Source organism: Salarias fasciatus, chromosome 23 (genome assembly GCF_902148845.1).
Source record: "Salarias fasciatus chromosome 23, fSalaFa1.1, whole genome shotgun sequence".
Classification (NCBI taxonomy): domain Eukaryota; kingdom Metazoa; phylum Chordata; class Actinopteri; order Blenniiformes; family Blenniidae; genus Salarias; species Salarias fasciatus.
This window is the reverse complement of record NC_043766.1, coordinates 37,588,378-37,615,811: the sequence shown is the minus strand read 5'-3', so window position 1 is coordinate 37,615,811 and position 27,434 is coordinate 37,588,378. Positions and strand designations below refer to the sequence as shown.

The window sequence follows — 27,434 nt, the reverse complement described above, 5'->3', positions numbered from 1 at the left end:
ATAATAATAATAATTTAACACTGTCAACACCCACAGGTCATTTGAACCAGACAAAATCTGTCAGCCACCATCAGCCAGAAAGATGCCACAGTCAGAGCCATATGGTTGTCCTGGAAAATCCTGTAATGTCCAAGAAAGTAGTTACTGATGTGATTTTGACACATCAATGGAGGAAAAAAACCTGCTAATCATAATGACATGTTCCTTCAGACGACGAATAACCAGTTGTGCAAGAAATACTACATTCATTTCCTTCAGCAGAAAAACTATATTGTGAACAGACTCGACTGAAAGAAAATGTCCAGTATGAAAAACTGAGGAGCAAATGTGAAAAACTAGATACTTCTGTACTTCAGCTTTTAGCAAAATATATACAAGTAAAATCACACTGTCCTTTTCAGTATTTTACCACAACTGATTAAAGTTGAGCTGTTTTGAATGACTTTATAAGCTACAGCAAAGCATCATGTTGAACCAAGTGTGTCTAAAACCTTCATGAACTGAGAGGAGAACATAACGCTGTCCATGGTGCTGAAGCCTTTCCTCAGGACAGTTTTACCAGGTCTTCACCTTATTGATTTGTCCCTGGAAGGGCAATTCAGTTTGCAGCAGACAACATAAAAGTCTTATTTAAAAAGACAAATATTGTGTCAAAAAGACGTGCACACACTCATACATGTGCACTCATATACACTTGTGTCGTGAGCAGTAGTGCTGTCCATGGTGCTGAAGTATCAAATTCATGCAGTCAACAGGTACATTGTGTGAAAGACTAGAACATAAATTGATACACACACACACACACACACACACACACACACACACACACAAATCCATGTACCCACAAACACAAACACACACTTTACTTTTATCTACCTGTTGACTTTGAGTGTTAGAGACTTTTTGGTGAGACAGAGCCAAAGATGAGGAGTCAAGATGTTGATGTTGCACAAGGTTTTATCTTAGGATTGCGAAGGATACAGACAAGTCAGCTGACTGAGAGTAAGGCTAACACTCTCACTGAACTCCAACCTTCTCCACCATGGCTTCACTCAACCCAGTTTATCAACTCAAGTCAAGGCAGTGTGTCCTTCTCACAGTGTCCCATGGAACTTTAAGTGAAAATATTATAATAGTGGTTTTCCATCTGGACTTGGTCCAAAATTCTCTTGACATGAAAGCATACAGCCAAAGGTTTCACAATTTACAAGGTTCCACAAAATTTAAACAACACAAAACAGCTTGACAACATGATAGGATATGACAGTAAACGATATGCATGGAAGGATTAAACGTCACTGACTAAATGTATTCTGTACATAATGACATATTTTCACAGCAGCATGTTATCCCTCAACTATCCTCTGCCTTGTTTGTACCTCCTGGGCTTCTGTAACCCCACCCCCCCCCCCACCCCCAAGTCCCCAGTACTGATCCACACAGCTGAGTGCAGGAGGAACTTTTCAGAGGAAGAAATCAATAAAATAATGGGAAAAAAAATCACCAACTGAGATAAAATTCACAAATATTCAACAAAACAACAATAAATGCAAATTGAAAGCAATAATTATTAAAACACATTTCAAACTCTTTTACACTTCCAATAAAGTCAAAGTAATCTGATTACTGAAGCACTGAAACAGGCACAGATATTTCTGGCAGTTCCTGGTCTGAAATCACAAGCTCACTGATTGTGCAGCATTAGGTGAAAAGTGAAGGTTTTTATTAGGGACGTCCTGATCCTGATCCCAGCATTGGTCCCTCTGATACCGGCCTATTTTGCTGAACTGGTACTCGCCAAATACTGGCTCATGACAGCACCCGATACCTGCAACATGTCAACCAGCGTGAAGCAGCTGTTGCAGCACGGCACTTCCATGTGTGGTCGATGTGGAAGAGGGGAGAGCACTAGCAAGAGCTGGAGCAAGTGGACCTGGTGTTTGTTTAGAGGATTATTGTTATTATTATTTAACACTGGTTCTCTTTGGACGCCCTGTACACGTTTACATCATGTAAATATGATCCAGGCAACCTTACATCGTAGTTGAGGAGTAATTTATCAGTATTTCTTTCAGGCTCATCACTTGTGAACTTTTCTAAATCAACAGTAAAATATATTTCTGTTTTTCCTTTGTAAAGATGAAGATATCAGCTGCTGTGGTGCTTCAGAAGTTGAGCCCAGTACTAGAGCATCCACCATGTGTCATTATGATCAACAGGCTATGACTAATGATCAGTGTTATTCAAGTATGAATTAGTTCACACACGTTGAAGTTGCTGTTGTATTTTCATATTGCATAAAGTATTTTGGCAGATTATATTGACTGGCAATATAAGCTGGTACCTAAATAGTTTGTTCTCACTTGAACATAACACCAGGGCATTATTTCAGTAATATTAGCAGTAAAAAACAACAACAACAACAACAACAACAACAACAAAGAATTTAATTTGTTATATGCTGATTACTGAGATCTATACTTGATATTTTCTCGTACTCAAATATCAGTACTCATACTTGTACTCAGTCAGCAGAAAAGTGGTACTGGAACATCCCCAATATTTATTACAGATCTCTCACTGAACAGTCATTTTTTCTTTCAGACTTGATGAGAGTCTTTCAGAAATGTATTTCCAGTTGTTCACTCTCAACACAAGCCCTGAAGTTACTTTGTCTTTTCAGGGTAGGTTCAGATCAGCAGACAAATATTGATATAATATACAAAAAGCATCAATAAATATTTTACAAGCTGAGTCTCCCTTCATCAACACCATGTCAATCAGAGCCTCTGATATGTCCCTGTCTTGCTGTTTGGCTTGGATCTGACCCTTTTCGTTGAAGTTTATGACCTCCCTTTGCAGAAGGATGTCCAGCAGATCCTTCACTACAGAGCTGGACACTCTGTCAATGAAGTCTTTCCGTATGGAGAGCAGCTTCTTCTTTTCCACTGACGCCACAGCTGGTATTCCTGAATCACCTGGGGGACAAGCCAGCAAATGTTTTCCATTCAGTAATCATCACTTTGATTTAAATCTTTCAGACCAGCAACATGTGGGGACCAAGAGCCTGATTTCATTGACAGAAATGTTGCTCTTTGTATCAGTGGAGAAGCTGCCGGATTGAGAAACTGTTTCAAATATGCCTATCTTCTTTACATTTTCTTTTTCTCTCACTTCTAATCACAACTCCCTTTGGAACCGTGATCTGAATTGACGTATATATATTTTTTTTTTTTTAACCAACCCCCCAATTTCTGTCTGAGTTTCTTTAACTCTGTTTCTTTTTCAAGACGGAGCGCCATACTTGGTTGCCTGGGCGTCTTTAAAACCCAAGCAATTTCACTGTAACTTGTAACTTTGGTAACTTGTTGCGATGACAATTAAAGACTATTCTGATTCTGATTCTTCTTCTTCTTCTTCTTCTTCTACAAATATAAATCAAAAGCTATATCTGAAAATAGGTTATTTGATTGGTTCGATGAGCCTGTGGGTAGAGTCATACATTTGCCTACGGTGTTGGAAGACGGTACGGTGGTGCTGTTGTCAGCACTGCCTCATACCAAAGAGGCTCCTGGATCGGTCATGCTGTCTGACTGCAGTTTGCATGTACTACCTGCTCCTTCTGGAAATTTCTGAAGAAGTAACCTGACCTTCTGATGACTGTCAAGATGGTGCCGGTGTACACAACTGGCCTCTGCTGCTCTTAGTTTGGTTTGTGGTTTTAGCGCTTGGAACTCTACAGAGTGAGTCTCTCCTCTTGCCTGCTCAAGGCGAGCGTCTCCTGGCGACCTGTTCCAGGGCATTTCAAGGACTGACCACCAGCCTGCTGGCAGGATTAAACGGTGCATCATCCACACTTAGCATTCTGTGCTACCCCCCGCCGCCCCCCCAATTTCTGTCTGAGTTTCTTTAACTCTGTTTCCTTTTCAAGACGGAGTGCCGTAATTGGCTGCCTGGGCGTCTTAAAAACCCATGTAATTTCGTTGCACTTGTAACTTCGGTAACTTGTTGCGATGACAATAAAGACTATTCTGATTCTGATTCTGATATACATGAGATGCATGAGAGATTTATGGCATCAAAAGCTAAAATTAGTGCATTGTGTCGATAGCTGTGAATTAAACAAAGCCTTGATGCAAAGAATTTTACTTTGGGGGATTTTGGTTATCACGTTATTCGAGGAATAATTTCAACCCTATTTTTCATGAGGAAATCAGGGTCCCCAAGCTGAGGTCCAGAGTCCGCTTCTCAGTCACTGATGATTTGGAGCCAGGTCATCTGCTGTTATTGGTTTGCTTTATTTCACATTACTTCATGCTTCTCTCTTTTGATGAGCTTTTTATTACTGTGCTTGGCTGGTCTGCAGACTCATTTGACCTCGGCCCCATAGTGAATCTCTGGGATATTGTGAAGAAGAAAAGGCTCAGTAATGGAGATGGAAGTGACTATGAAAGCAAACTGGTTGTCAATAACTCCTCATCATCACCACGGACTGGTTGCCGCCATGCTCCGCTGCACAGATGCAGAAATACATACTGAGTTCTGTACATGGACGTGTCTTTTCACTGTACAGTAATTTAAAATATGTTTTATGTGATATTCACTGTCAGTTTTTTTTTCGTTGTTGTTTAAACCCAAAAATTGAAATAAACTTTTCACACTTAACCTCAAGGTCCTACCATGTAGAACCAACTTCCAGTTTCAGCTCTGGATGCTGTCTTCTCTCCTTTCTCACTCGACATGTTTCATGATGTGTCATTAACCATTGTGGCACTTCTAGTCTGTCAACTCTCTCCCTATTGAAACACTGAAAAGAAAGTGTTTCTAAAAAGCATAGCTCACCTGTGCTATCAGCTGTGATGGGTCCATTATCTGGAGGTAGAACCGAGAAGAGCTGAGAGCTCAAGGCCGACCTCACACCTGAACCAGAAGAGAAGGGGGAGGTGCAAGACCAGCAAGTGACTGTAAATTAGTTGCCAGAATTTATCCTTTGGTAAAAAGTGAGAGAATCTCGAGGCTACTAATGTTCATATACCCTGTGCTCACATAAATGGTAAATGGTCTACACTTATATAGTGCTTTTTCATCTGCATTAGCAGAGGCCAAAGCGCTTTACACTGCATTATCACATTCACCCATCACACACATATTCACACACTGATGGAGGCGGCTGCCATGTAAGGTGCTCAGTCCACCCACCGGGTGCAATTCAGGGTTCAGTGTCTTGCCCAAGGACACTTCGACGTGCAGACAATGGGAGACGGGAATCGAACTAACAATCTCCCGATTGTCAGATGACTGCTCTCCCCACTGAACCACAGCCACCCCACATAAGAAATCAAATACAATTTAATTATAAAGGGTTTCTTCTGGCACTGAGTCATCAGGAGACTCTGCAATGTACAGCTGAGCATCAGCAGAGTAACTATGGAGACTGATGAACACCTGAGTATCAACAGAGTAACTATGGAGACTGATGAACAGCTGAGTATCAACAGAGTAACTATGGAGACTGATGAACAGCTGAGTATCATCAGTGTAACTATAGAAACTGTTGAACAGCTGAGTATCATCACAGTAACTATAGAAACTGATGAAAAGCTGAGTACCATCAGTGTAACTATAGAAACTGATAAACAGCTGAGTATCATCACAGTAACTATAGAAACTGATGAACAGCTGAGTATCATCACAGTAACTATGGAAACTGATGAACAGCTGAGTATCATCAGTGTAACTATAGAAACTGATGAACAGCTGAGTATCATCAGTGTAACTATAGAAACTGATGAACAGCTGAGTATCATCAGTGTAACTATAGAAACTGATGAACAGCTGAGTATCATCAGAGTAACTATGGAAACTGATGAACAGCTGAGTATCATCAGTGTAACTATAGAAACTGATGAACAGCTGAGTATCATCACAGTAACTATGGAAACTGATGAACAGCTGAGTATCATCAGTGTAACTATAGAAACTGATGAACAGCTGAGTATCATCAGTGTAACTATAGAAACTGATGAACAGCTGAGTATCATCAGTGTAACTATAGAAACTGATGAACAGCTGAGTATCATCACAGTAACTATAGAAACTGATGAACAGCTGAGTATCATCAGTGTAACTATAGAAACTGATGAACAGCTGAGTATCATCAGTGTAACTATAGAAACTGATGAACAGCTGAGTATCATCACAGTAACTATGGAAACTGATGAACAGCTGAGTATCATCAGTGTAACTATAGAAACTGATGAACAGCTGAGTATCATCAGAATAACTATAGAAACTGATGCCGTGTCTCCTGACGACGTCGACAAGAGGAAGCATGTAAATGTTAAAAAGAATGGGACCTAAAACTGAGCTATGGGGAACCCCACACCTAACTTCATGGGTTCCTGAGGACATAACATCAGCCTGTGAGTAAGAGCTAAACCAGTTAAGAACAGTACCAGAGAAGCCCACCATATAAAATGAAAATGCTAACATGAGTTTTCACTTGAAAAGTCATCATTTAAATGGGGCTTTAGGCAAACAAATAAGTGTTTGGAAGTAGCAACACAGTCTCACCTTTAGGAGTGAGGTCTGCATGATATTCCCACACAGACTGGGCTTGCTGGGTGCGGACTGTGACAGTGGCCTTTGTTTTATCCCGGCTGAAATGCATGTCGAACGTTGGGTGGTAATTTGGTCCACAGTCGAGGTCAAATGGCACACTCTGTAAATAAATGATCATAATTTTACTTTTTCTGCTTTTCAACAGTGAAATAACTGACAAGCTATTAAATTAACAAGGCTTGAAGCTTATTCATCTATTGATGTCTTTAAAAACTAAAGGCTTCAGTATTAAGAGGCAGCTGTGATCTATCAACTGCAGTTTCGACATACTCACCGGGGGCTGGACTAACTGTGCCTCAGGACACTGCAGAGTGTAAGTGTGATCTTTGATGAGGATACAGGAGGAAGTGGCCTCAATGTGGTATGCATGTTGCTGATGTTGTTTCACCTTTAGTAGAAAAGCAATGTAGCTTGATTAGCCAAGTCATGTTGATCAGGATACTACTGAAGTGTGATTGCAACCCAACATCTGGTGAGTTGAAGAAATAATATTTAAGCATTTTGGAGCTGATGGCTTAGCATTATGAAAACTAAAAATGCCATCCGATTAAGTCACATTTAAGAGAAAATTAAGATACTGTGTTAAATTCTCCTCATTTCTGATGTACTTTTATTAAGCTGTGAGGCAAAATGTCACATCACAAATGGATAAGTTCAATAAATAATTAAGCTGATATGATTGTGAATCATGTTTGCAACACAACTTCAGACAGCAGGTTGACAAGTGTGAACCGTGACGTCTTACCTCTGAGAGTGGGATGTTCTTTGGCAGCAGGAAGACATTGACTTTTTGGCTGTTCTCAGTCCAGTTTGGACAGTGGAACAGTAGCACCTGGCTACTTATTGGTCTTTCAATATTTAGAAGCCCTCTGACATAATCTACCAAGCCAAAGTCAGAAAAATTACTGACGTCTACAACAACATGAGATTCATTTATCTCCAGTGGCTCCAGGATGCTGATTCCTTCATCACTCATGTGGACTGCAGACAGGCCAGTGGGAAGTGTGACTGCAGATAAAAGGAAACTTTAAATCCACATCATGCCATCCAGGTCATTCAAATACTTCAGTGACACAGCACCAACCGAGACATACTTACTGGGGTTTGGCTCACAGTGCAGGAGGTGCAGCTGTGACACAGCATTGGCAGTACCCTGGATGTTAAACAGTGGACCTGCAGGGACTTTTCCAGCTGCTTGGAGGAGTTCTTCATCCCACTGGATGATCTTGTACAGCAACTCTCCCCCTCGAGTCATAGTAAAGCCAATCCCAGTCAGCTTACACAGGAACACACCGGGACAAGTGCCTCTGAACCTGTACAGGGCCAGTCAAGGGTTAAATGTGCATCAAACATGTTGTTTTAACATCACAGCATGGATGACATGTACACATGCAGCATGTAGACTTCTTGCATCTGATAATTGCAGATGTACACAACACACAAAAGCAGGACTCTTGACATCTTCACATGAGGGGGGAGAAATCCTGTCTTTGGAATATAACATTGTCACCAATCAACTTCTAATGACAACACCCACAGAAAACAGTCATGTTAACGGATGGCAATCTTTTAACAAAGTAAACTTTTTAAATTACACTCTATTTAAGGCTTTGTTTCGGTAAATCTTCCTCTAAAACTTTCTCATCATTCTCAATCCTTATGATCTGCCCTTCCTTCTCCCCTACCTGATTCATCTCCCCTCCTTTTGAAATACATCACATCCATTTAGACCTGAGAGGCCACCTGGAGGAATGTGGATGACCTTAGCTTGGTAAATAATCCAACTATACTTTGTATTGCTTCAATCCAATCAGAACAACCTGATCCTTCCATTTTAATGTTAGCACACTGACAACACACTTGATCAGTAACGCTGAAGTTGACCATCTTGCACTAAGCAAAGATCTTTGAAGGAGTGCTGGAGCCAATCCCAGCTACTTTGGGTGAGGGCGGGGTCCACCCTGCAGAGTTCAGCAGTCTGTCGCAGGCCAGTGTGGGGGTTCTGTTTGAGTTAGTTTGCTGGTGGTTAGTCTGCCACCTTCTGATAGAAAAACGTCTTTACTGTTCAGCTGGTCTTTCACTTGACTGCGGCATGAAGCAACATGGGCTTCCTTGTGCAATTGTAAGTATGCCTCAGTATGTTTTATCTGACTACATGATTACTGAATTATTTAATGTTCACTGAATGTTGTAAGTTCCTGTGGAATGTTTCATTCCTGTGCTTTATCTGCTAATAGCCATGCTAATACTAGCTTGTAACGACTGATATTATTTAGTATCCAGACATTTTCATAACATGATTTAGGAATCTGTTTTGTGCAGTGTTTACCAGTGTCATAACAGAAAGGTGTTTCCGTCCGTTGGCATGAATCAGTGTCGTTTGTGTAGATACTTGTAAATTGAGGCTTATCTAAAAGTTTGTGGGTTTTATACTTTACATCCAGTCGATGTCACTGTTGAATAGATCGGTGACTCAGTATGCATGTATTCTGGTAAATCCAGTTAGTGTTTGGTGTAATTCCTGTTGTGATTTAAGATGCTGAATGTTCAGATTCAGATTCAGATTCAGATTCAGAAAACTTTATTAATCCCAAAGGGCAATTTGTTGTCAGCACATCTCGAGTCGTTTCACACGTAAATACAACATGAGACAGTCCAGTTTAACCACAAGTGGAACTTAGGTTGAACGATATTAAAACAAGCAATACAATAAACAATTTAGGAGCTGGAATTAAATAATTTGATTGCAGAAGGCACAAAAGAGTTTGAAAAACGATTAGTTTTCCTAGCTGGAGCATAATACTGGTGTCCAGAAGGCATCAAGATAAACTCTGGAGTCAGAGGATGAAGAGGCTGAGCCAAGATGCTGTGTGCTTTACTCAGCACCTGCTGCTCCCACAGAGAATGCAAGTCCCTCAGTTTAACACCTGTGATTTTAGAGCAGGTCTTGACAATGTTCTGCAGTTTGTTTTTGTCCCTCACAGACAAGGATTGAAACCAACAGATAAAAGAGAATGTGAGTAAACTCTCAATAAATGAGCAGTAAAAATTATTTAAAAGAGTTTTGTTCACATTAAAAGAGTTCAACCTTCTTAACAAGTAGGTCCGCTGCTGCCCACGTTTGACAATGTGCTCAGTGTTCATGTCAAATCTTAATTTATCATCTATCACCGTGCCCAGATATTTATAACTATTGACAATTTCCACGTTTTCTCCATGGATGACACTGACACTGTGGGAGGAAGTCCGTCTAAAATCAATGACCATATCCTTAGTTTTTAAGACATTTAAGTCAAGGTAATTTTCCTCGCACCACTTAACAAAATGGCCTAAAGCAGGACCATGATTTCCCTCCTTTCGTGACAGTAGAGAAACCAGAATTGTGTCGTCTGAAAATTTAATCAGAAATCTGTTCTCCTCAGCGGATCTGCAGTTGTTGGTGTAGAGAATAAACAGAAGAGGAGAGAGGACACGGCCTTGAGGAGACCCCGTGTTGGAGGTGGTGGGAGGAGACAAGCAACCATTGACCAGAACACGCTGGACCCCATCAGTGAGAAAATCTAAGATCAATGACAACAATTGGTCCGGAAGGTTAAAATCTGAAGCCAGCCTTTGAATCAGGATGTGAGGCTGCATTTTATTAAAAGCAGAAGAGAAGTCTGCAAATAAGAGTCTGACATGTGCCCCTGCATTTTCAAGGTGCTTGTAGATAGTGTGAAGTAGGAAAAGCTTTGCGTCCTCCACCCCTTTATTTGATTGATAAGCGAATTGCAGTGGATCTAGTCTCCCTGCTGTAAAAGGCAATATGTGGGCTTTTAATATTTGCTCAAAGCATTTCATGACGAGTGACGTGAGTGTGACTGGTCTGAATTCATTCAGCTCTCTTGACTTGCTGGATTTTGGAAGAGGAATTACTGTTGAGGTCTTCCATAAAGAGGGGATTTTACAGCGATCCATACAAGACTGGAACAGTCTGGAGAACACACCACTGAGCTGTGTGGCACAGTGGTGCAGCGTACGGCCACAGATGGCATCAGGGCCCCTCGCCTTCCCTGTTTTGACCTTCTTGAAGAGGGCAGAGACATGACTCTCAGAAATTACAATCTCACTTACAGGCTTGAGAGTATTCCTGCAATCTGACACATTTTCCTCCACATCAACTCTTTCAAACCGAGTGAAAAAAGAATTAAAAGCACTTGGCAGTTCAAAATCAGACACACCATTAATTGTGACAGGCTTCCTGTCCTCCTTTTGATGGCTACCAGAGGCCATGTTTTTAATCCCACGCCAAGCTGCTCTGATATCACCACTGGTGTACTGGGCCTCAACTTTCTCTTTGTACTTAAGTCTGGCCTTTCTAAGTTCACCTTTCACTTCTCTGGAGATTTCTTTCTTCTCCCATTGATCACCAGTGCAATAAATGATTTTCTTCTTATTGATAACTGATTTGAGCTCTTTAGTTACCCATGGCTTGTTATGGCTTGTAGTTAGTAATATTATATTTCTGTGGTCTATTACATTCCTGTGATTACTGCCAATTACTTCCAACGACTTGTTGGAAGACCACAAACACAAACGCCCACTCCCACCTCCTCAGTTGAACAGAAAGCTAAATGTCTGTCTGTAATACTGTGGCTTTCCTGTAGAAGTTACTTCAGAATTCAGAGCCCTGACCAACACCCAGAGGTGAGTGACACCAGTTCACCAGTGTTAATCTCTATCGGTCCTCAGCTACAATAAGCCCAGCAGTCAGGTCGAGGCCCCCTGGTTGATTCAGAAGGTGTCAGTGGTCTCCATATTGACATATTTCTTCAACCTTCGCCCCTGTTGGATTCTGCTGTTGGATCCATTACTGCTGTCTTTTTGGTGTCAAAGCTGGGACCTGGATTCTCTCTCTCATTGCAGTGGGGTCTGGATTTTGTGCATGTGTGCCTGTTGTGTCCCTTCCCAGCCCTTAGGCCTGTGGTTGAATCGGTCTATGAGGCCTTTCTCTGGCGTTCCCGTTTCTGGGTTCACCATTTGAGCTGCTTGTCCACATAACGGCCTGGTGACAGCATCTCATGCATGTTTATCCAGTAAGTGTTCACAGGCATACTTCAAATGATGGAACAGCATTGTTCAAAAGACAATATAAGGAGCTTGCTAAGCTTTTCAGAAAGATCTGTATTTCCCTCACCCACAGTTTTTGAGGGTTTTTTTCTGTTTGTGTCCAGATCCAGAAAGACTATGCCTGATTTTTTATGTCTGTTGGCTGCATTATATATTTTCCTCTATTTTGTTTCACACATCATTGTCACTTTTGCATGGCAAAAAAAAATAGTAATGTTGAATAACACACCAAAGAGAAAGCAGGTGCGATACTTTGATTACCTGTATGAAATCCCTCCATGCTCATACGATATGTTTGGCTCAAAATGGAATGGACCCTGAAATGAAAGAAAAAAAAATTTAAAAAAATAAATAAATAAAATACATTTTAAAAAATCATAAAATTCGGCGCGTCTGTTTCCTGGTCGGCGGGCACGCCGGAGGCTCGGCCCATCCCTCCATTTGCTGGCTTCACCCTGTGCAGGATGACCAGTGCTCCTGACCCCTAAGTGTTCATCAAGAGGTTTGAGGCAATGGTGGGGGGGTGTGGCTGGCCAGCCTCTTGCCCATGGATCAGTGTTTAGTGTCATCTCAACTAATGAGGTCTTCAGTTCTGGACACTCAGATGAGTTCAGTTAGTTCTGTGACACTGAGTCATTGGACTTTGTATTGCCTCATATGAAACGAGGGATTGCAAGGAGGACCTGGTAAACATGAGTATAAAAGCTAACTGAAGACACTTTGGGATACTTTTCTTCACTTTTATTTTTTATTTGATGCGTGAGTGGTAATGCCATCTGACAGGCCCCTGCTTGAAACCGTCATTTTTATTGAAGGCAGCTGGTTGCAGCCACAACTAGATGCTCATTGGATCCTGGTATTGATGCAGTCAAAAATACACTGATGCACAATAGTTGTTTGCCAGTCTCTTGGGCTAAAAAGCTCTCTCCCTGCTTCAACACACCTGGATCTGATGATTCTGTTCCCTCAAGCACCTATCAAAGCCCAGTCATGAGCCAGTCATTGCAGTCGGGTGTGCTGAAGCAAGGAGAGAGAAAATATGCTGCAATGGGGCTCCAGGAATAGGTTGGACTTCCTGGCTTTAGATAATTGAGGGACTTGGAGCATGTCAGTCCAGGATAGTTGTTGTAGATGTGGTTATATATGGCATATTTCTCAAGTTGTGTTGTGTTTATAGGTTCAGGGGTTCATTTCTGTATGTGCAGAGTTAGGCTCTAGTGAGGGTGAATGATGGACGAAATGACTCCGAGTGAGATTGATGGATGGAGTGTCTGTGCAGAAGGTCATGTTGTTTTCAAGTTGTTTGACTCTGGCAGCAGTTAGAAATGTGCTGCATTCTCAAAGACAGCCTGACATCAGATGCGCGTTGCTTCCTTGACGACCGAACATCACCTTCTTGCAAAAGGGTTGATAAAACATGAGACTGCTGACGCTACGCAACTTTAGGCTCCAATTACCTTTGCATAACGAACACAGACTTATTTCATTTGATTGTGTGATGTCGCGACAGTATATGAAAAGTCTACCAGTACCTGCTTTGGCCCTGCAGGGCTGGAAAACTGCACATATCTCATCCAGCAAATTCATGGGAAAACAATCAATGCATGGCCCAGGCTGGAGCATCCAGATATTTACAACTACCTAATCAATTCCCTGGCATGTGTGACATATGTTCTGCACTCGCTTGTATTTTTTTTTTTTTTTTGGTGCGTGTCTATGGGCGATAATGTTAAGAATCTAAGCATAAGCTTTTGTGTTGTCTTGTCTGCTCAATGAAAACACAAACTCGAAACTCTTTAGGCTATTCCCAAACATTATGAACCATTTATTTTTGTAAGGATTTCCTCCAAAATAAACAATGTTTATGATTAAGGCCACCATAGTTTTGTGGAGTTTTGCATACATCTCTTCCAAACACCTCAAGCCATTTCTCGCACGCTTACGCTGCAGAAATACAAGGGACACAGCAAAGTAAATGAAGTCTGTGCTGTGTTTGACCCTCCATCGCAGTTGCAAGGCACAGGGAGTAAAAATCCCATGGATGTCCGTCCTCAAGAACTGTCCTATTGAGATTAGGACGGATGTGAGTCACTGGGCAAAGCGCTCTCATTCAGTATTTCTTCATCATTTATACCTGCATGTCTGAGTGATGCTTGTAGAAATTGGAGGCTTTCCCATATAAAGTTAGACAAAGGCAGGTTAAACTGTGAACAGGTCATGGTCCTTCACAAAAACAACTGCTTTATGTAAATTAAATTATTAGATTAAAGACAAATGGGACTGCAAGAACCTGATCATACCTTGTTTGTCTGTGAGCACTCGAGGTCTGGATTTTCATGGAATGGCTCCGCTGTGACTTGAGGATCATCTAAACAAAGTAATGCAAACATTTTAAATAAATAGTATTGACATGGTTCACACAGGGCTTAAATACACACCCCTTTTTCTCAGGCTTCTCTTGTCAGTAATGTTTGAATGAATCCAAAGCTTTGACTGAAAAACAAACGGACAGTGATGAGTCCAACTTACACTTCCTCACACCAGGTTTGAGCCACTGCTGTCCACCATGGTCCACCCTGCAGGAAGAGAGACAGTCAGACAGGAAGACAGGTCATTGGTCAAGACACAACCCATGAGCTCCTGTTGTGTGTCCATACCTGAGAGTCTCCAGTGAGCAGTGTGGATCCTCCACTGCCGCTGACAGCTCCTTCACTCCTGAGTCTCCTGGATGGTTGTAGCTCAGGTCCAGCTCTCTCAGATGGGAGGACTTGGATCTCACAGCTGAGACCAGAGAAGCACAGCCTTCCTCTGAGACCAGACACCCTGACAGACTGGAGACACAAACATGGCTGCATCAAGTCAAGAAGGAAGAAGGAAGATCCTCCACATGATCAAGCAGCAGCTGGATCCTGACCTGAGAGCTTCCAGTTTACAGTGAGGACTCTCCAGTCCAAGAGACAGACGCTTCACTCCTGAATCCTGCAGCTCGTTGTTACTTAGGTCCAGATGTGTCAGACTGGAGGACGGAGAGCTGAGAACTGAGGACAGAGCTCCACAGCTTCTCTCTGACAAACCACGTCCGCTCAACCTGAAGAAGAAGCAACAATGAAAACCACATCAATTTTTTTCATGGACTCAGTTCTTGATTTTGTTCCTGAAGTACGTACAGAGCTTTGTTGGAGGCTTTGACCACTGGCAGCAGCTTCAGAAGAGCCTCCTCTGAAGCAGAGTATTTCTTCAGGTCAAACTCCTTCAGATCTTCTTCTGATGACAGTAAGATGAAGACCAGAACTGACCACTGAGCAGGAGACAGTCTCTCTGTGGAGAGACTTCCTGATCTCAGGGACTGTTGGATCTCCTCCACCAGAGAACCATCATTCAGTTCATTCAGACAGTGGAACAGATTGATGCTTCTCTCTGCAGACAGACTCTCACTCAGCTTCTTCTTGATGTACTGGACTGTTTCGTGATTGGTCTGTGAGCTACTTCCTGTCTGTGTCAGCAGACCCCGAAGGAGACTCTGATTGGTCTCCAGTGAAAGACCCAGGAGGAAGCGGAGGAACAAGTCCAGGTGTCCATTTGGACTCTTCAAGGCCTCGTCCACAGCTCTCTGATGGAGATGGTGGAGCTGAGGCTGTTGTGGAGATTGTTGAATGGTTGTTTGTTTCTCTTCCAGCAGGTTGATTCCAGAGTTGATGAAGGTCTGATGGACATGAAGAGCAGCCAGAAACTCCTGAAGGCTCAGATGGATGAAGCAGAACAAAGACGTCTGGTGACCTTGTTCCTTTTTAAAGATCTGTGTGAAAATTCCTGAGTACACTGAGGCTGCTCTGAGATTGATGCCACACTCTGTCAGGTCTGATGGATAGAAGATCAGGTTTCCTTTCTGCAGCTGATCAAAAGCCAGTTTTCCCAGAGACTCTATCATCTCCCTGCTCTCTGGGCTCCATGTTTCATGTGAGGCAGGTTCGTCATCATATTTTTCCTTGTTCCTTTCTACCTGGACCACCAGGTGGCGGGTGTACACCTCAGTCAGGGTCTTGGGCAGCTCTCCTCCCTCTCTGCTCTTCAACACCTTCTCCAGAACTGTAGCAGTGATCCAGCAGAAGACCGGGATGTGGCACATGATGTGGAGGCTTCGGGAGGTCTTGATGTGGGAGATGATCCTGCTGGCCTGCTCCTCCTCTCTGAACCTCCTCCTGAAGTACTCCTCCTTCTGGGGGTCAGTGAACCCTCGGACCTCTGTCACCATGTCCACACAGTCAGCAGGGATCTGATTGGCTGCTGCAGGTCGTGTGGTGAGCAGAGGGAAGCAGTTTCCCCCTGATGAGGTTTATCAGCAGAACATCCACTGAGGTGGACTTTCTAATGTCAGTCAGGCTCTTCGTGTCGAAGTCCAGAGGGAGTCGACACTCATCCAGACCATCAAAGATGAAGATCACCTGGAATTCTTCAAAGTTGTTGATACCTGCCTTTTTGGTTTCATTGAAGAAGTGATGAACAAGTCCCACCAAGCTGAACTTCTCCTCCTTCACTACATTCAGCTCTCTGAAGGTGAATGGAAATATGAAGTAGACGTCCTGGTTGTCTTTGTCTTCAGCCCAGTCCAGAGTGAACTTCTGTGTCAGGACTGTTTTCCCAATGCCAGCCACTCCCTTTGTCAGCACTGTTCTGATTGGTTGAGATCTTCCAGGTGGGGCTTCAAAGATGTCTCCTGGTCTGATGGTTGTTTCTGCTCTGTCTGCTGTCCTGGACGCTGCTTCAATCTGTCTGACCTCATGTTCCTGATTGACCTCTGCAGCCCCTCCCTCTGTGATGTGGAGCTCTGTGTAGATCTGGTTCAGGAGGGTCGGCTGTCCTTGTATCGTGACTCCCTCAAACACACACTGGAACCTCCTCTTCAGGTTGGACTTGAGTTTCTCCTGACACCTCTTCGATGTTGCTGACAAAAAAACCTTTTGAGGACCATCTTTCCCTAATTATTTTTTTTGGAGACAAAAGAAAACAACTTGATTTGAGTCATGTATGTAAGGCTTTGCTTCCATACATCACCAGAAACAAGGACATCTTCGTTCTGACATTTGGGTTTTTATAATCACAGTTAATCAACCTAAATTAGGTGCTCTATAAGAGGTTCCCTAATAAAGAATGACAAATTATTTTCTCCGGTTTTAGTTTTCTCTTCAGATCATTGGACTGTGAACGACACTGGGTGAAAAATGTCATGCAGAAATTGTAAACTAATTCTCAATATCGACTACAAAGATTTGTCGTGTTTTATGTGTGAGAGACTGTCAGGTCATGTGTCATTTTATTAAATAACACCATCAAGTTGTAATGTTTCCAGGACTTACCTCCAGGTTCTGAGATGTTTTTGGAGTGTTTCTCCCATACACCCATCATTTTCATTTTCTCTAAAACCATTTCTGTGACGTCAAGAATCTGATTGCTGTAGGCCTGATCCATCTGATCCACTGTGCCTGTCCTGTCCAATGTCTCCAGTTTACTCTTTGGGATTGGTTTGAACTTTTCAAAGACTCCATCTTGACACAAATACCACTTGAACTTTGCAAAGTCTTCTTGTGTCAAATCCTCCAGGATTCCCAGAAGCACTTCTTGAGGTGAACTCATCTTTGACCTTGTGAAGAGTCTGATTTATGTCACCAAACTTTCACTCTGTGTTCATAGAGTCCCTGGAAAGACCACGGTGAGGAGCTGACATGTTTTCATTCAGGTGAGATGTTTGACTCTGAAAAACACAAAATGAGAATATTCGTGAGCTCTGTCTCAGTCAGTCTTTTGTTTCAGGTTCAATTCTATCAAACACCAATGCCGATTTTTATGTGTGCCGTGCACCAATCAGAAGGGGGAACGGTGTATGCCGCGCCGACCTGTCAAAAAGGAAATATTAAGTGGAAAATCCTTTTTGTCAGCCAGAATGGATAAGCGAGAAAACAAGCTAAAGGAAAAAAAAAGGAGAAAATGAGTCTGATAATGTCAATTTTACAGACAGTCAAACTGACAAAGGGTAACTTGTTCGGTGCTGGTGGGATTGACGCACATCATGTTCCTACAACATTTGAATTGATTGTTCTTCCCTGTTCTTTCCACCTGGGAGCGCAGGAAAGCATGGAAGCTGGATAGTGAATCAACTCCTCGTCCCAGAGTCCCAGAGTCCCAGAGTTAAAAACCTAAAGTAACAGGCCAATCCGCGTATCTGTCTGTTGCCTTTTACAGGCTGTGTGCCACATAATTGGCTGCAGTTTGGCGTCCAAATTTGGACACGGACTCAAACACTGTTGGGATACAAATGGATTCTTCAGCAGCCATCAAACGACCTGCATCCACTCAAAGCCCACACAAAAGTGCCACCATGAAGAAAAAAAAAAACTTTATCAGCGATATCTCGTGAGTCAAAAAAAAAATAAAAAAAAAATGACAGAAGCCGGGCAAGGAACCCGAATAAATATTGGATATGTGAAGACGGACAGTCTGTAGTGGTTGGTAGCTGGTGGCTGCAGTTACCCATACCGCCTGTCGCGGCAGAACTGAGGTAGATTTTGTAAAGTTGCCTTAAGTTCCTTTAATGTTGTTTAACTCTTGTATCAGGAAAAAAAACTGGATTCAGGAACCAGGAACCTTCATCCAATCTGTAGGTGCAAAGCATTCTGGGATACATAGTCCTATAGTCCTATTCCTCCACCTCCTCCTTTCAGATAAACTCAGACTCATTTTCAGGTAAACAGCATGAAGTATCTGACAGCTGATATGAACATGCAAACTCATTTCAACCTGAACTTTGGAACGTTTCTCTTTATTCTCAACATTTGTTTTATTTTTTTTAGATTTTATTTCATTCGTAAAGCACAATAAACAAAAGTACATGGCAGGTAAGATATGTATGTATGTATGTATGTATGTATGAAAGCATGACATGAAAACAAAGTGTTTAAAATGACAGCAGGAACAACATTTGAAACCTTCTTTTAGTCATTGAAATGAGCATGTGGTCCTGGTTGACTGATCCATTCTATCAGGAGGTATCACCACTCCACCAGGTCTTGTGAGAACCCCTGCAGGTCTAAGGTGGCTCCTGTTTCTCCTTTACAAACTGTTTGAAGTGGTCTGATGAAACCTGCTCCTGTTCTCTGGTTCCACAGTCCCAGCCAGTGTTTGATCCACAGGGAGAACATGGAGTTCCCTTTTCACTGCTGTGTTCAGAGAGCTGAGATCTACACATGTCCTGGGGGGCTTTCTGGCTGGTCTGGGGACGACAGCGATACCTGAACTCCTTTAGACTTTATTTCGGCCATAAAGCATACATGTCAGATAAGTTATGTATGCATACATATACATATACACTCACATACACAGACATACACGGACATATATATGTGCACATACATGCATACATACGTACACTTAAATGCACATACACATGTATACACACATAATTAACATATCATTTGGCCGAAAAGGTTTAGGGCTGAAGCAGAAGCTTATTTTACCCACCATTACCTCGACGCTGTATGAAAATTAAATAGAACCTTACTTAAAGCGATACTAAGGAACTTTTCAACCTTAATAAAACATTTTAATATCTTTTGTGATGATACATCGGCTTACAACTAGTTGAATGACCCCTCTTTCACGGGCTGAGGACGTCAGTATTGTTTTTACTTTGACTAAGAAACTGTGAGGAGGGTGGTAGGAACCCTGCACGCTAAAAAACTACAAAATGTGCGGACTGCTTTACGGCATGCGTCACTTCCCCTGTCGTTATAAGGACAGAACTCCAGTGTGGGATTTTGCAAACATGGCGGAAGGTGGACAACAGAGAAAGTAGCCAAAAGTTTTGTCTGAGGAGGCAAAAAAAAGAAAAAGAGAGGCTACTCGGATAAAAGCACAGTCCAGGATCGACATTGGCCCGGCTTTCACTCGCTGGCGTGAGCTGAAAGATCAGGAGGGATTTCCGACCGACGCTGCCTTGGCTCTGTTCCTGCTGGACTAGTAAGTAGCTTTCGATGCTCAAATCAAATGCTAATGCTAGCGATCGGAAAATTGCGTGGTAGCAGTAATTAGCCATCAGCTTGATATTTCACAGTTACACACCGACACGAACAGCCACACAGCAAACTACAAACTACTGCGATGCTTTCACTCGGCGATGTGTGCCAGCGAGCAGAGCTGCCTGCATGTTTCTATGACGTCAGTGTGCTCACAGTGATGCTACTACAAGCTGTAGCAAACAGACAGACGCAGGCGAAAACTTTACATCCTTGGCGGAGGTAAAAACAATGCGATGACTGCAAAATGCAAATATAAAGTTCCTGCTGTGGAAAGATCAGCCATACAGAACCATTGTAGTATTATCGTGTCATTTTGTATGTACGTGATAGTAGCTTCTGATGATTCTTATGCAATAATTTCAGAGAAAAACTGAATTCTGGTCGTCTTTTTGTTTAGTTGACAAACGGTGATCGCAAAACAAGACAAACCGTGTTGTTTGCTCTAAATAATCAGTAAAACAAAACACCTGTGCATTGAGGTATGACTTTTCAAAGTCCTGTTCATCAATAGCACCTTGCGCTGTCGGTAAAATTACAGGGATTGTTGCATGTTTGCAATTCTACATGTAACGTTTATTTAGTCAGTCCTGAAGGCCACTTATGTAGCTCACTTCAGCAGCACCAAGCGCCTAACTTTGAAGATTACAATCTCAGTTAGCCAGTAAACATGACATATTCAGGTCAGAATGAAAACAAGATATTGTTTTGTTGTTATGTTTGCCTATTGGACATTGTGTTGTGTAAGGTATACAATGTTGTTCCCTAATTATTGTTATATTTGATGTTGTATTCCTACTTATTGTTATTCTTATCTTATAATTCTCTACTGTGACATAAAAGATGTTTTTTTGATGATTGTTATCTAGTGCTTTTATTTCCTGTGTGTATATTTTTGTTTCTCTTGTATTACTCTTGATCTATATCAGTTTCATACTTCTTATTTCTCTACAGCTATCAAAAGGAGCAAGTAACTTCTACTCCCCACAAGCAACACCTCCAACCACTGCAGCATATAGTTTCCAGCATAACAGAAGAGGTCGGACCATGATAGGTACTTTTCCCAGGGCCTGCATTTGTTTGTTTTGGGCAGAGTTTAGTATTTTTCAAATGTTTTCTGTTTTGACTCAGGGGAGAACTGATAGAGGGTGTCCAAATCCTGGAAGAAGGCACTGGGGCAAAAGAAGCTGGTGTATTAGAGGCCAGGTGAGTTTCTGTAAATGGGTTGATGGTGTGAGCCCTTGGTCATCTGTCTGGGAACACTTGCCTACTGTTTCACAACACTGGCATAATGAGTTGCGTCATTCACCAAAGGTCCCATGCTGTTTGCTCATGGGCTCAGGCACATTGCACAGGACTCACATGGAACAGTATGCTGAGTGGTGCAGGACAGAAGGGGAGGGACTTCTGTCACAAACAGTGCATCACAGCTCAGATGGGTAAGAGTGTTACTGCATTATTACTTTTGTTTACTGACGTGACTTCTGCGTGTTCATACCTTGCAGAAAAACAGCAGCATTTCTATGGTGGCTTTCTAACAACAGCACATCCTTGTTTCAGGCTGGTGCAGCCAGAGACCAGTCTGAAATCTTGCCTTGGATTAAAGACATTGTGAACCATTTCTGGTACTGTGCCAAGCAGACATCCACTGTCGAGCAGTTCAAGGTATGTCTGTAGGAAGTAAAGTTGTGAGGTAAACTAAAACATGCTTTCATTGTGAAGAGAAGGCAAGTGAGATCACACAAGTTCACACATGATTCTTAATGCTGTAGATGAAATGGCATGCTGTAATTCATCACATTCGGAACCAGCACACATGGGCCACTGGATCTTGTGAGCATGAGCCACTGGGTGAAGATATACAGGAAAAACCATGGATAAAACAAGGTAATTGTAATGTATTTTCAAGGGGTGTTTTTGTTGCTTTACTTGGAATTTTATCCATCTCACAACGAGATGTGTGGTTACAGGTTCAGCAGCTCACCAGGCTCTTGTAGCCATCGTCCTGGAGAAGCGATGATTGAAGAATGTTGTGAAGTTCATCAACTTCAGGTATGCACTTTTCCTTTTATCAACACAACCGTCTGTGTTTGACTAAAAACACGATTAAAATGGCAAAGTTGGTGTTTTTTGCTGTTATATCAAATGTCGATATCTATGTAATAATTGGTACTTTGGTCTGTGTACAATGATTTGTATATGTTTCTTGTCATACTATACAGGACAACATCCGATCTGGAAAGCTTCCAGAATCACATACTCATGTACGCAGGAAAGCGGTTCTCCTATACTCCAGCAGTGTATCGGACGCGGACTCTGCTTGCTGCGATAGACTACAACTGTGACAATGGCCGCGCCCCGGCACGAAACAAAGATGGACACAAGATGTAAGCTGTTAGCGTATCTAAGGACAACTCCAGAATGGAATATCATAGTGTTTGCCTGATACTGTAGTTGTGAAATACGTGTGTTCTAGTATTTGTGCTTCCTTTCAGTTACAGACGATGCTACAATAAGAAGTCCAAATCCTGGAGTGTCTGCACAGTGAAGGAAAAGAAGTACTCCTACATTCAAGACCTGCAGAGAGGCATTCTTCGGAAGAGGCTTGAAAGTGGAGGTGGCCTTCCCAAGACACAGACCCTGAGGCCAGATGACCCCCGGAATTTCGGGGTTCTGGCTTCAACACAGCCGCCACCAACAGCTGAGCTTGTGAGGACGCACGTGAAATATGGTGAAGGTGTTCCCCAAAGTGAACACTGACGATCCTTCCTTGTCTGCTTTCATAAATGCACATCAATACAACATATCACTCTGACAGGCTGACTACAGACACATAGTGACAGCTTTACTGGACCCCCACCTACACTGCTGCTACTGTACTTATTGTAATTGTTCTCAGTAACTTCTAACATTGTCACACAGATTATTCAGTATTTTTTTATTTATACTGTCATAGTTTGTTCAATCAAAACATACACATATCCTGCCATTGTAAAAATGCACATTGCATTCACGCTAAGAGTGTGCATGTGCCTGTTTTTCCTTTTTTCTCTAGGTCCTGTTTTATTACTTACTCACTTTACTGTGAAGGAACAAGTGCCAAAGACAAAGTACTTGAAATTTGAAAACAGTGAAAGATGGTGTATAAATAAACGTTTGTCTTGTTTTGCACAGATGTATTTATTTTGAAACACACACACAACAAGTGGACAGTCTAAAGGCAAATTCTGTACAAAAAAAACTATAAAAACTTATTACAGTGCAGTCACACAATGACACGCTACATAGTCTGCGGACCAGGAATCCGGTGTACTGCCCCCTTGGGTCTGGAAAACTCTCTCCAGGTCAGTGTTCATCTCGTTACAGTTTGCGCAGGAGCACCGATGTAGATCACCTCCACCTGGGACTCTCTGACGATTAGGGTCCTCCAGCAGGTCCAAAATGTCGAACACCAAGCCAGGTGTTGAAAGGAACACTTATAGGAGCTCTCCCCTCTGATTGTGGTCCAGTGCTTGTATTCTGGCTTGCATCTCTCTGTTTCTGCGTTCGTGCAGATCCTGTACTCTCTGCTGGGTCTCGGGGTTCAAGTCTTCTGGTGTCCTACTTCTCCCTCTGCCCCTCCCTCTGCCAGCACTAGTGCGTGGGGGCTCACACTCAGAAGAGGTGGAGGTAGTTTCTGGGACAGGGAATTCCTGAAAAAAAAAAGTCACAAACGTAACATTTTTTTTATGTTTAATCAACATCAGAATCATTTTAGTAATAAATGAATGCAGAATTAGCCATATAGAATCCTAATAATACAATTATAACAGAAAAAAATAAAATGGTAAGAAACTGAGTAGTAGCACTTTCCCTGAGAGACTTCAAAGTATATTTGTGCAAATTGTGCAGGATTAATAATCGGGCAACGCAGCACCTTCCTGCCAGGATCTGTATGTGTGTGTTTACTGTGAAATGATTCTAACCCTCCCTTCGCCAAGAAGGTTATGTTTTTGCCGTCTGCTGTTTATTTCTTTGTTTGCAAGATAACTCAAAAACTACAAAATTGATTTGAATTATTTTTTTAGGAAATGTCCTAATTGGTAAAGGGAACAAATTATTACATTTTAGTAATGATCCGGATTGCCTATTAACCGATTAACATTATAGAAACGGCCCTGCTCACTCACAGTCCCTTCAGACTGGCCATATCGCCCGCTGGAAGCACAGCGGAGCACAGTAATCACACTTCATGCAGATTGATATCATTCAACAATGTGCGTTTACAATAAATATAGGACTGTAGTGATGGGGGGATCACTATTTATGTGAGCTGCTTGGTGGATGTCTGTGGTCTCAGAGGGGGGAAAAGCGGTAGAAAAACAAAGTTACGTTTACCAAAGTTAAACGTTTATTTTCTGCATCATGATATAACATTGTTTAGCCATCATTAGATTCATTACCTCGTCGCTGTCCATCCTTCACAGCCACTGGAAACACATGTGAGCGAGTTCAGCCCAACAGCATGCCACCGGGAGCAGCATTTGACGACGCCACGCGCTAGTGCTCATGGGAACTGTAGTGTTACTTCAGGCAAAACACTACCGCTTTTGTCCACTGGCGCCGCCAAAATCAACGAAAACTGAAAGTTCCTTAGTGTAACTTTAAGTCGAGCCAAGACAACAAGCCGACAATCTAAATAGAACACAGCAAAAGGAAACACTTTTGATAAAGAACAACTCCGGTTTTTTGACACCTGGACCTTATTTCTAGGTGTGTCATGCTCATATACTCACTCAGATAAACATCGTGCAGCTCGGAGTCCTTCAGAAGTTATTTAGATCCAACCGATTTAGCCGCACTTAGCGGGGGCCATGGCAATGGAGCTTCAGCGCGGGACATAATCTCTGTAAAGTCACTCATTTCGGCTGTATTTCTTCATCCATCGCCAGTGTTATCATAAAGTCAGCTCGTCTACCGTCTTCAGGTGGGTCATCTGAAGAGCTGACAGTTTTCGCTAACTTAGCCACAATTAGCTCGGATGGGAACATTGCGGAACTCCTCTCCCCAGCAGAGAGGCACTTTGAGTCGGCCTCGGCTGTCACGGTGCCCCGGCGTCTGACTTCCAGGGGCCGAGTTGGAAAACGGCCCTCAGCTGCTCCACGGAGGCTCCGGACACCGGCGAAGACGCACGGCTCGCGCGCGGCCGCTGGATGTCTCTCCTCGCTGGGAAGAAGCGTATCTCCACTCCCCGGCGGATGCGCGCTCCACGCCGGCCGCACCGCGGCCAGAGCTCTCTCCTCAGCGGGAGAATCCAGATCTCCGCCGCCCGGCGGATGTGCGCTCCGAGCCAGGCCGCAGGACACCGCCAGAGGCCCCCCTTCCGACCGAAAGGCAACCAAGCGCCGATGGAGGAAAAAATACAGCCGAAATGAGCGACTTTGCAGAGATTATGTCCCGCGCTGAGGCTCCCCTGCCGTGGCCCCCGCTAAGTGCGGCTAAATCGTTTGGATCTAAATAACGTCTGAAGGACTCTGAGCTGCACGATGTTTGTCTGAGTGAGTATATGAGCATGCACATGTAACTGGTGTCTGTCGTTCTGCGTTGTGGATTGCAAATACAGACTCCAGGAAACAGGTTTCTTGATCAAAACTTCTTTATCTGTGAATATGGACAGAGTACACGTGAGCTGCTGCACATGAGCTTTTCAGCACGTCTCTTCTCTTTCTCTGATCGTGCATGAGGGCTCTGACCAGATATATATATGAGAAAAAAACAAAACCAAACGAACAAAAACCCCAAACAAAACTCAAAACACATCAATTAAAACAATACATTAAAGAACATAATAAAGAAGAACTACTGTTGTACCTGTGAATATGGACAGAGTACACGTGAGCTGCTGCACATGAGCTTTTCAGCACGTCTCTTCTCTTTCTAATAGATGGGGAAAAAAGCAAGCACGTTAAAGGAAGCTAATGCTAACTAGCGCTAGCCTCCAACCCGCAACGTGATCCGAAAATGCACTTCACAGACCGAACCTTAAAAAAACTGAACCGTGATGGGTCCAACATAAAACAGAACCCCCCCAAAATGCCCAACGGAGCACTTAAAACGCAATTAATAACTTAAAAAAAATAAAACTGCGCAGGAGCGGCTGAAGCTGCAGCTTACCTCTGATCGTGCATGAGGGCTCTGACCAGAGTAGGCATGCGCAGGATACGTCACTGCGCCACCCAGTGCACGCACACGCACAAGCACAACAGTCAGAACTCATAAAGCACAATAAATGAAGGATTTTAGTGAAACTCAAATTAATAATATGTTACATTCACCCCACTTGGATTTCACTAAAATCATCACACATAAAACTTGAACCAGGATCTATGACAATGCTGACAACACATACCATACTGGACCGGACAACACAAAAAAAATCCATCATATGAAATCAGTTAGAAACTATCTGTAAAACAGATCAAAAGAAGTAAAAGGTTGATCAGGCCTTTAACCCTTTAGGAAAACAGAGGTGCAGCCTACACCTCAGAATAACTGGTCCCTCACGCATACATGTCAAACTCAGTCTCACAAATCATAGATCCATAAAAAACAGAAAACCTCACTTCATATTAATAACTATACTACAGAATGAGCCGTATCTGGCTGAGACCAAAACATAGGCTTCTGAAACATACTCTCAATCAGTCTGTTGACAGACTTGACCACTCTGCCTGCTCTGGTAACAACCCTGTCCTGAACTGCAACGCCATCAGAACCATGTGGCAACTCTTGCTGGGGGTCAGTATGTCGTTCACCAGAAGTCTGCAGCAAGTCAGAGTCAAGATTTGGGACAGTCTGCAAGTCAGCAGGAGAGCAGTCTTGATTAAGGACTGGATCAGTTTCAGTTTTGCTGTCAAAGGGGGGATCGACTGGAATGGAGTCCGACGCGGGTCGGGTCCCAACCAAGTCAGCAGAAGAATCCACACCCACGGTGACAGTCCTGGTCTGTGTCTCGGCAAATTCAGAAAAGTCAGGAGCAAATCCAGTATTATCAGTGTCCACACCAACAGGGTGTGCATCAGACATGTCCGATAGTTGAGAAGCGAGCTCCTCCGCTCTCACAACTCCATCAACCCGATCAGAGTTCAGCACCCATACAGATGTCCGCCCCTGAGAGGATTCCATCTCCAGGCTACTCAGGCCATCAGTTCCTCCATAGGCGCTGAGACAATCATCTTCATCAGAAAACACATCAGAAGGTTGATTCTCCAGTGTATCCCGGACAGGGAGGAAATTGACATCCAATAGCAGATTCCTGTGCACAACCTTGGACTGGCCGGAAGCATCACTGATCTTGTAGATGTGATTTGTGGAGTTTCTTTCAACCACTGTGTACACCACCGGTTCCCACTTGTCAGCCAGTTTCTTCTTCCCACGCTCCCCTTTATTAGCGAGAAGCACACGATCTCCAACATTCAGTGAGACACCCCTGACTTTTTTGTTATATTGACAGGCCTGATGTTTCTGTTCTTTCGCAGCATGTTGCTGTGCGATCTGGGCAGCCTCAGATAGATAGGATATAAGAGTCCTTGAGTAGCTGCTGAAATCAGTCACGACTGGATCATGCAAAGCAGACTTGAACATAATATCAACGGGGAG

The 27,434-nt window shown here is 42.9% G+C and overlaps 3 protein-coding genes across 4 annotated transcripts in view; all 3 read right to left on the bottom strand.

Annotated features, from left to right (window-relative positions):
• LOC115382191 (NACHT, LRR and PYD domains-containing protein 12-like) overlaps window positions 1-25,668 on the bottom strand; it is a gene marked incomplete at its 3' end in the record, with an annotated part of 141,197 nt that extends 115,529 nt beyond the window's left edge. Inside the window, 5 exon segments of the mRNA XM_030083878.1 lie at window positions 14,645-14,818; window positions 14,898-16,031; window positions 16,033-16,705; window positions 17,085-17,479; window positions 25,647-25,668. Coding sequence (XP_029939738.1) covers window positions 14,645-14,818; window positions 14,898-16,031; window positions 16,033-16,705; window positions 17,085-17,361 — 2,258 coding nt within the window.
• LOC115382184 (NACHT, LRR and PYD domains-containing protein 12-like) overlaps window positions 1-27,434 on the bottom strand; it is an 815,989-nt gene that overhangs the window by 772,453 nt on the left and 16,102 nt on the right. The window lies entirely within an intron of this gene.
• LOC115382224 (uncharacterized) lies at window positions 927-14,449 on the bottom strand. Of its 2 annotated transcripts, none has more exons than XM_030083928.1 (9): window positions 14,260-14,449; window positions 14,031-14,098; window positions 11,992-12,047; window positions 7,720-7,934; window positions 7,367-7,629; window positions 6,896-7,009; window positions 6,574-6,721; window positions 4,843-4,920; window positions 927-2,978 (listed from the first exon to the last, which is right to left on the bottom strand). In XM_030083928.1, the coding sequence occupies exons 4-9, from the start codon at window positions 7,874-7,876 to the stop codon at window positions 2,680-2,682; spliced, it is 1,059 nt and encodes a 352-aa protein (XP_029939788.1). In that variant the 5' UTR covers window positions 7,877-7,934; window positions 11,992-12,047; window positions 14,031-14,098; window positions 14,260-14,449; the 3' UTR covers window positions 927-2,679. The 2 variants fall into 2 exon arrangements, with proteins under 2 accessions (XP_029939788.1, XP_029939789.1); XM_030083929.1 differs by lacking the exon at window positions 14,260-14,449 and adding an exon at window positions 14,169-14,186.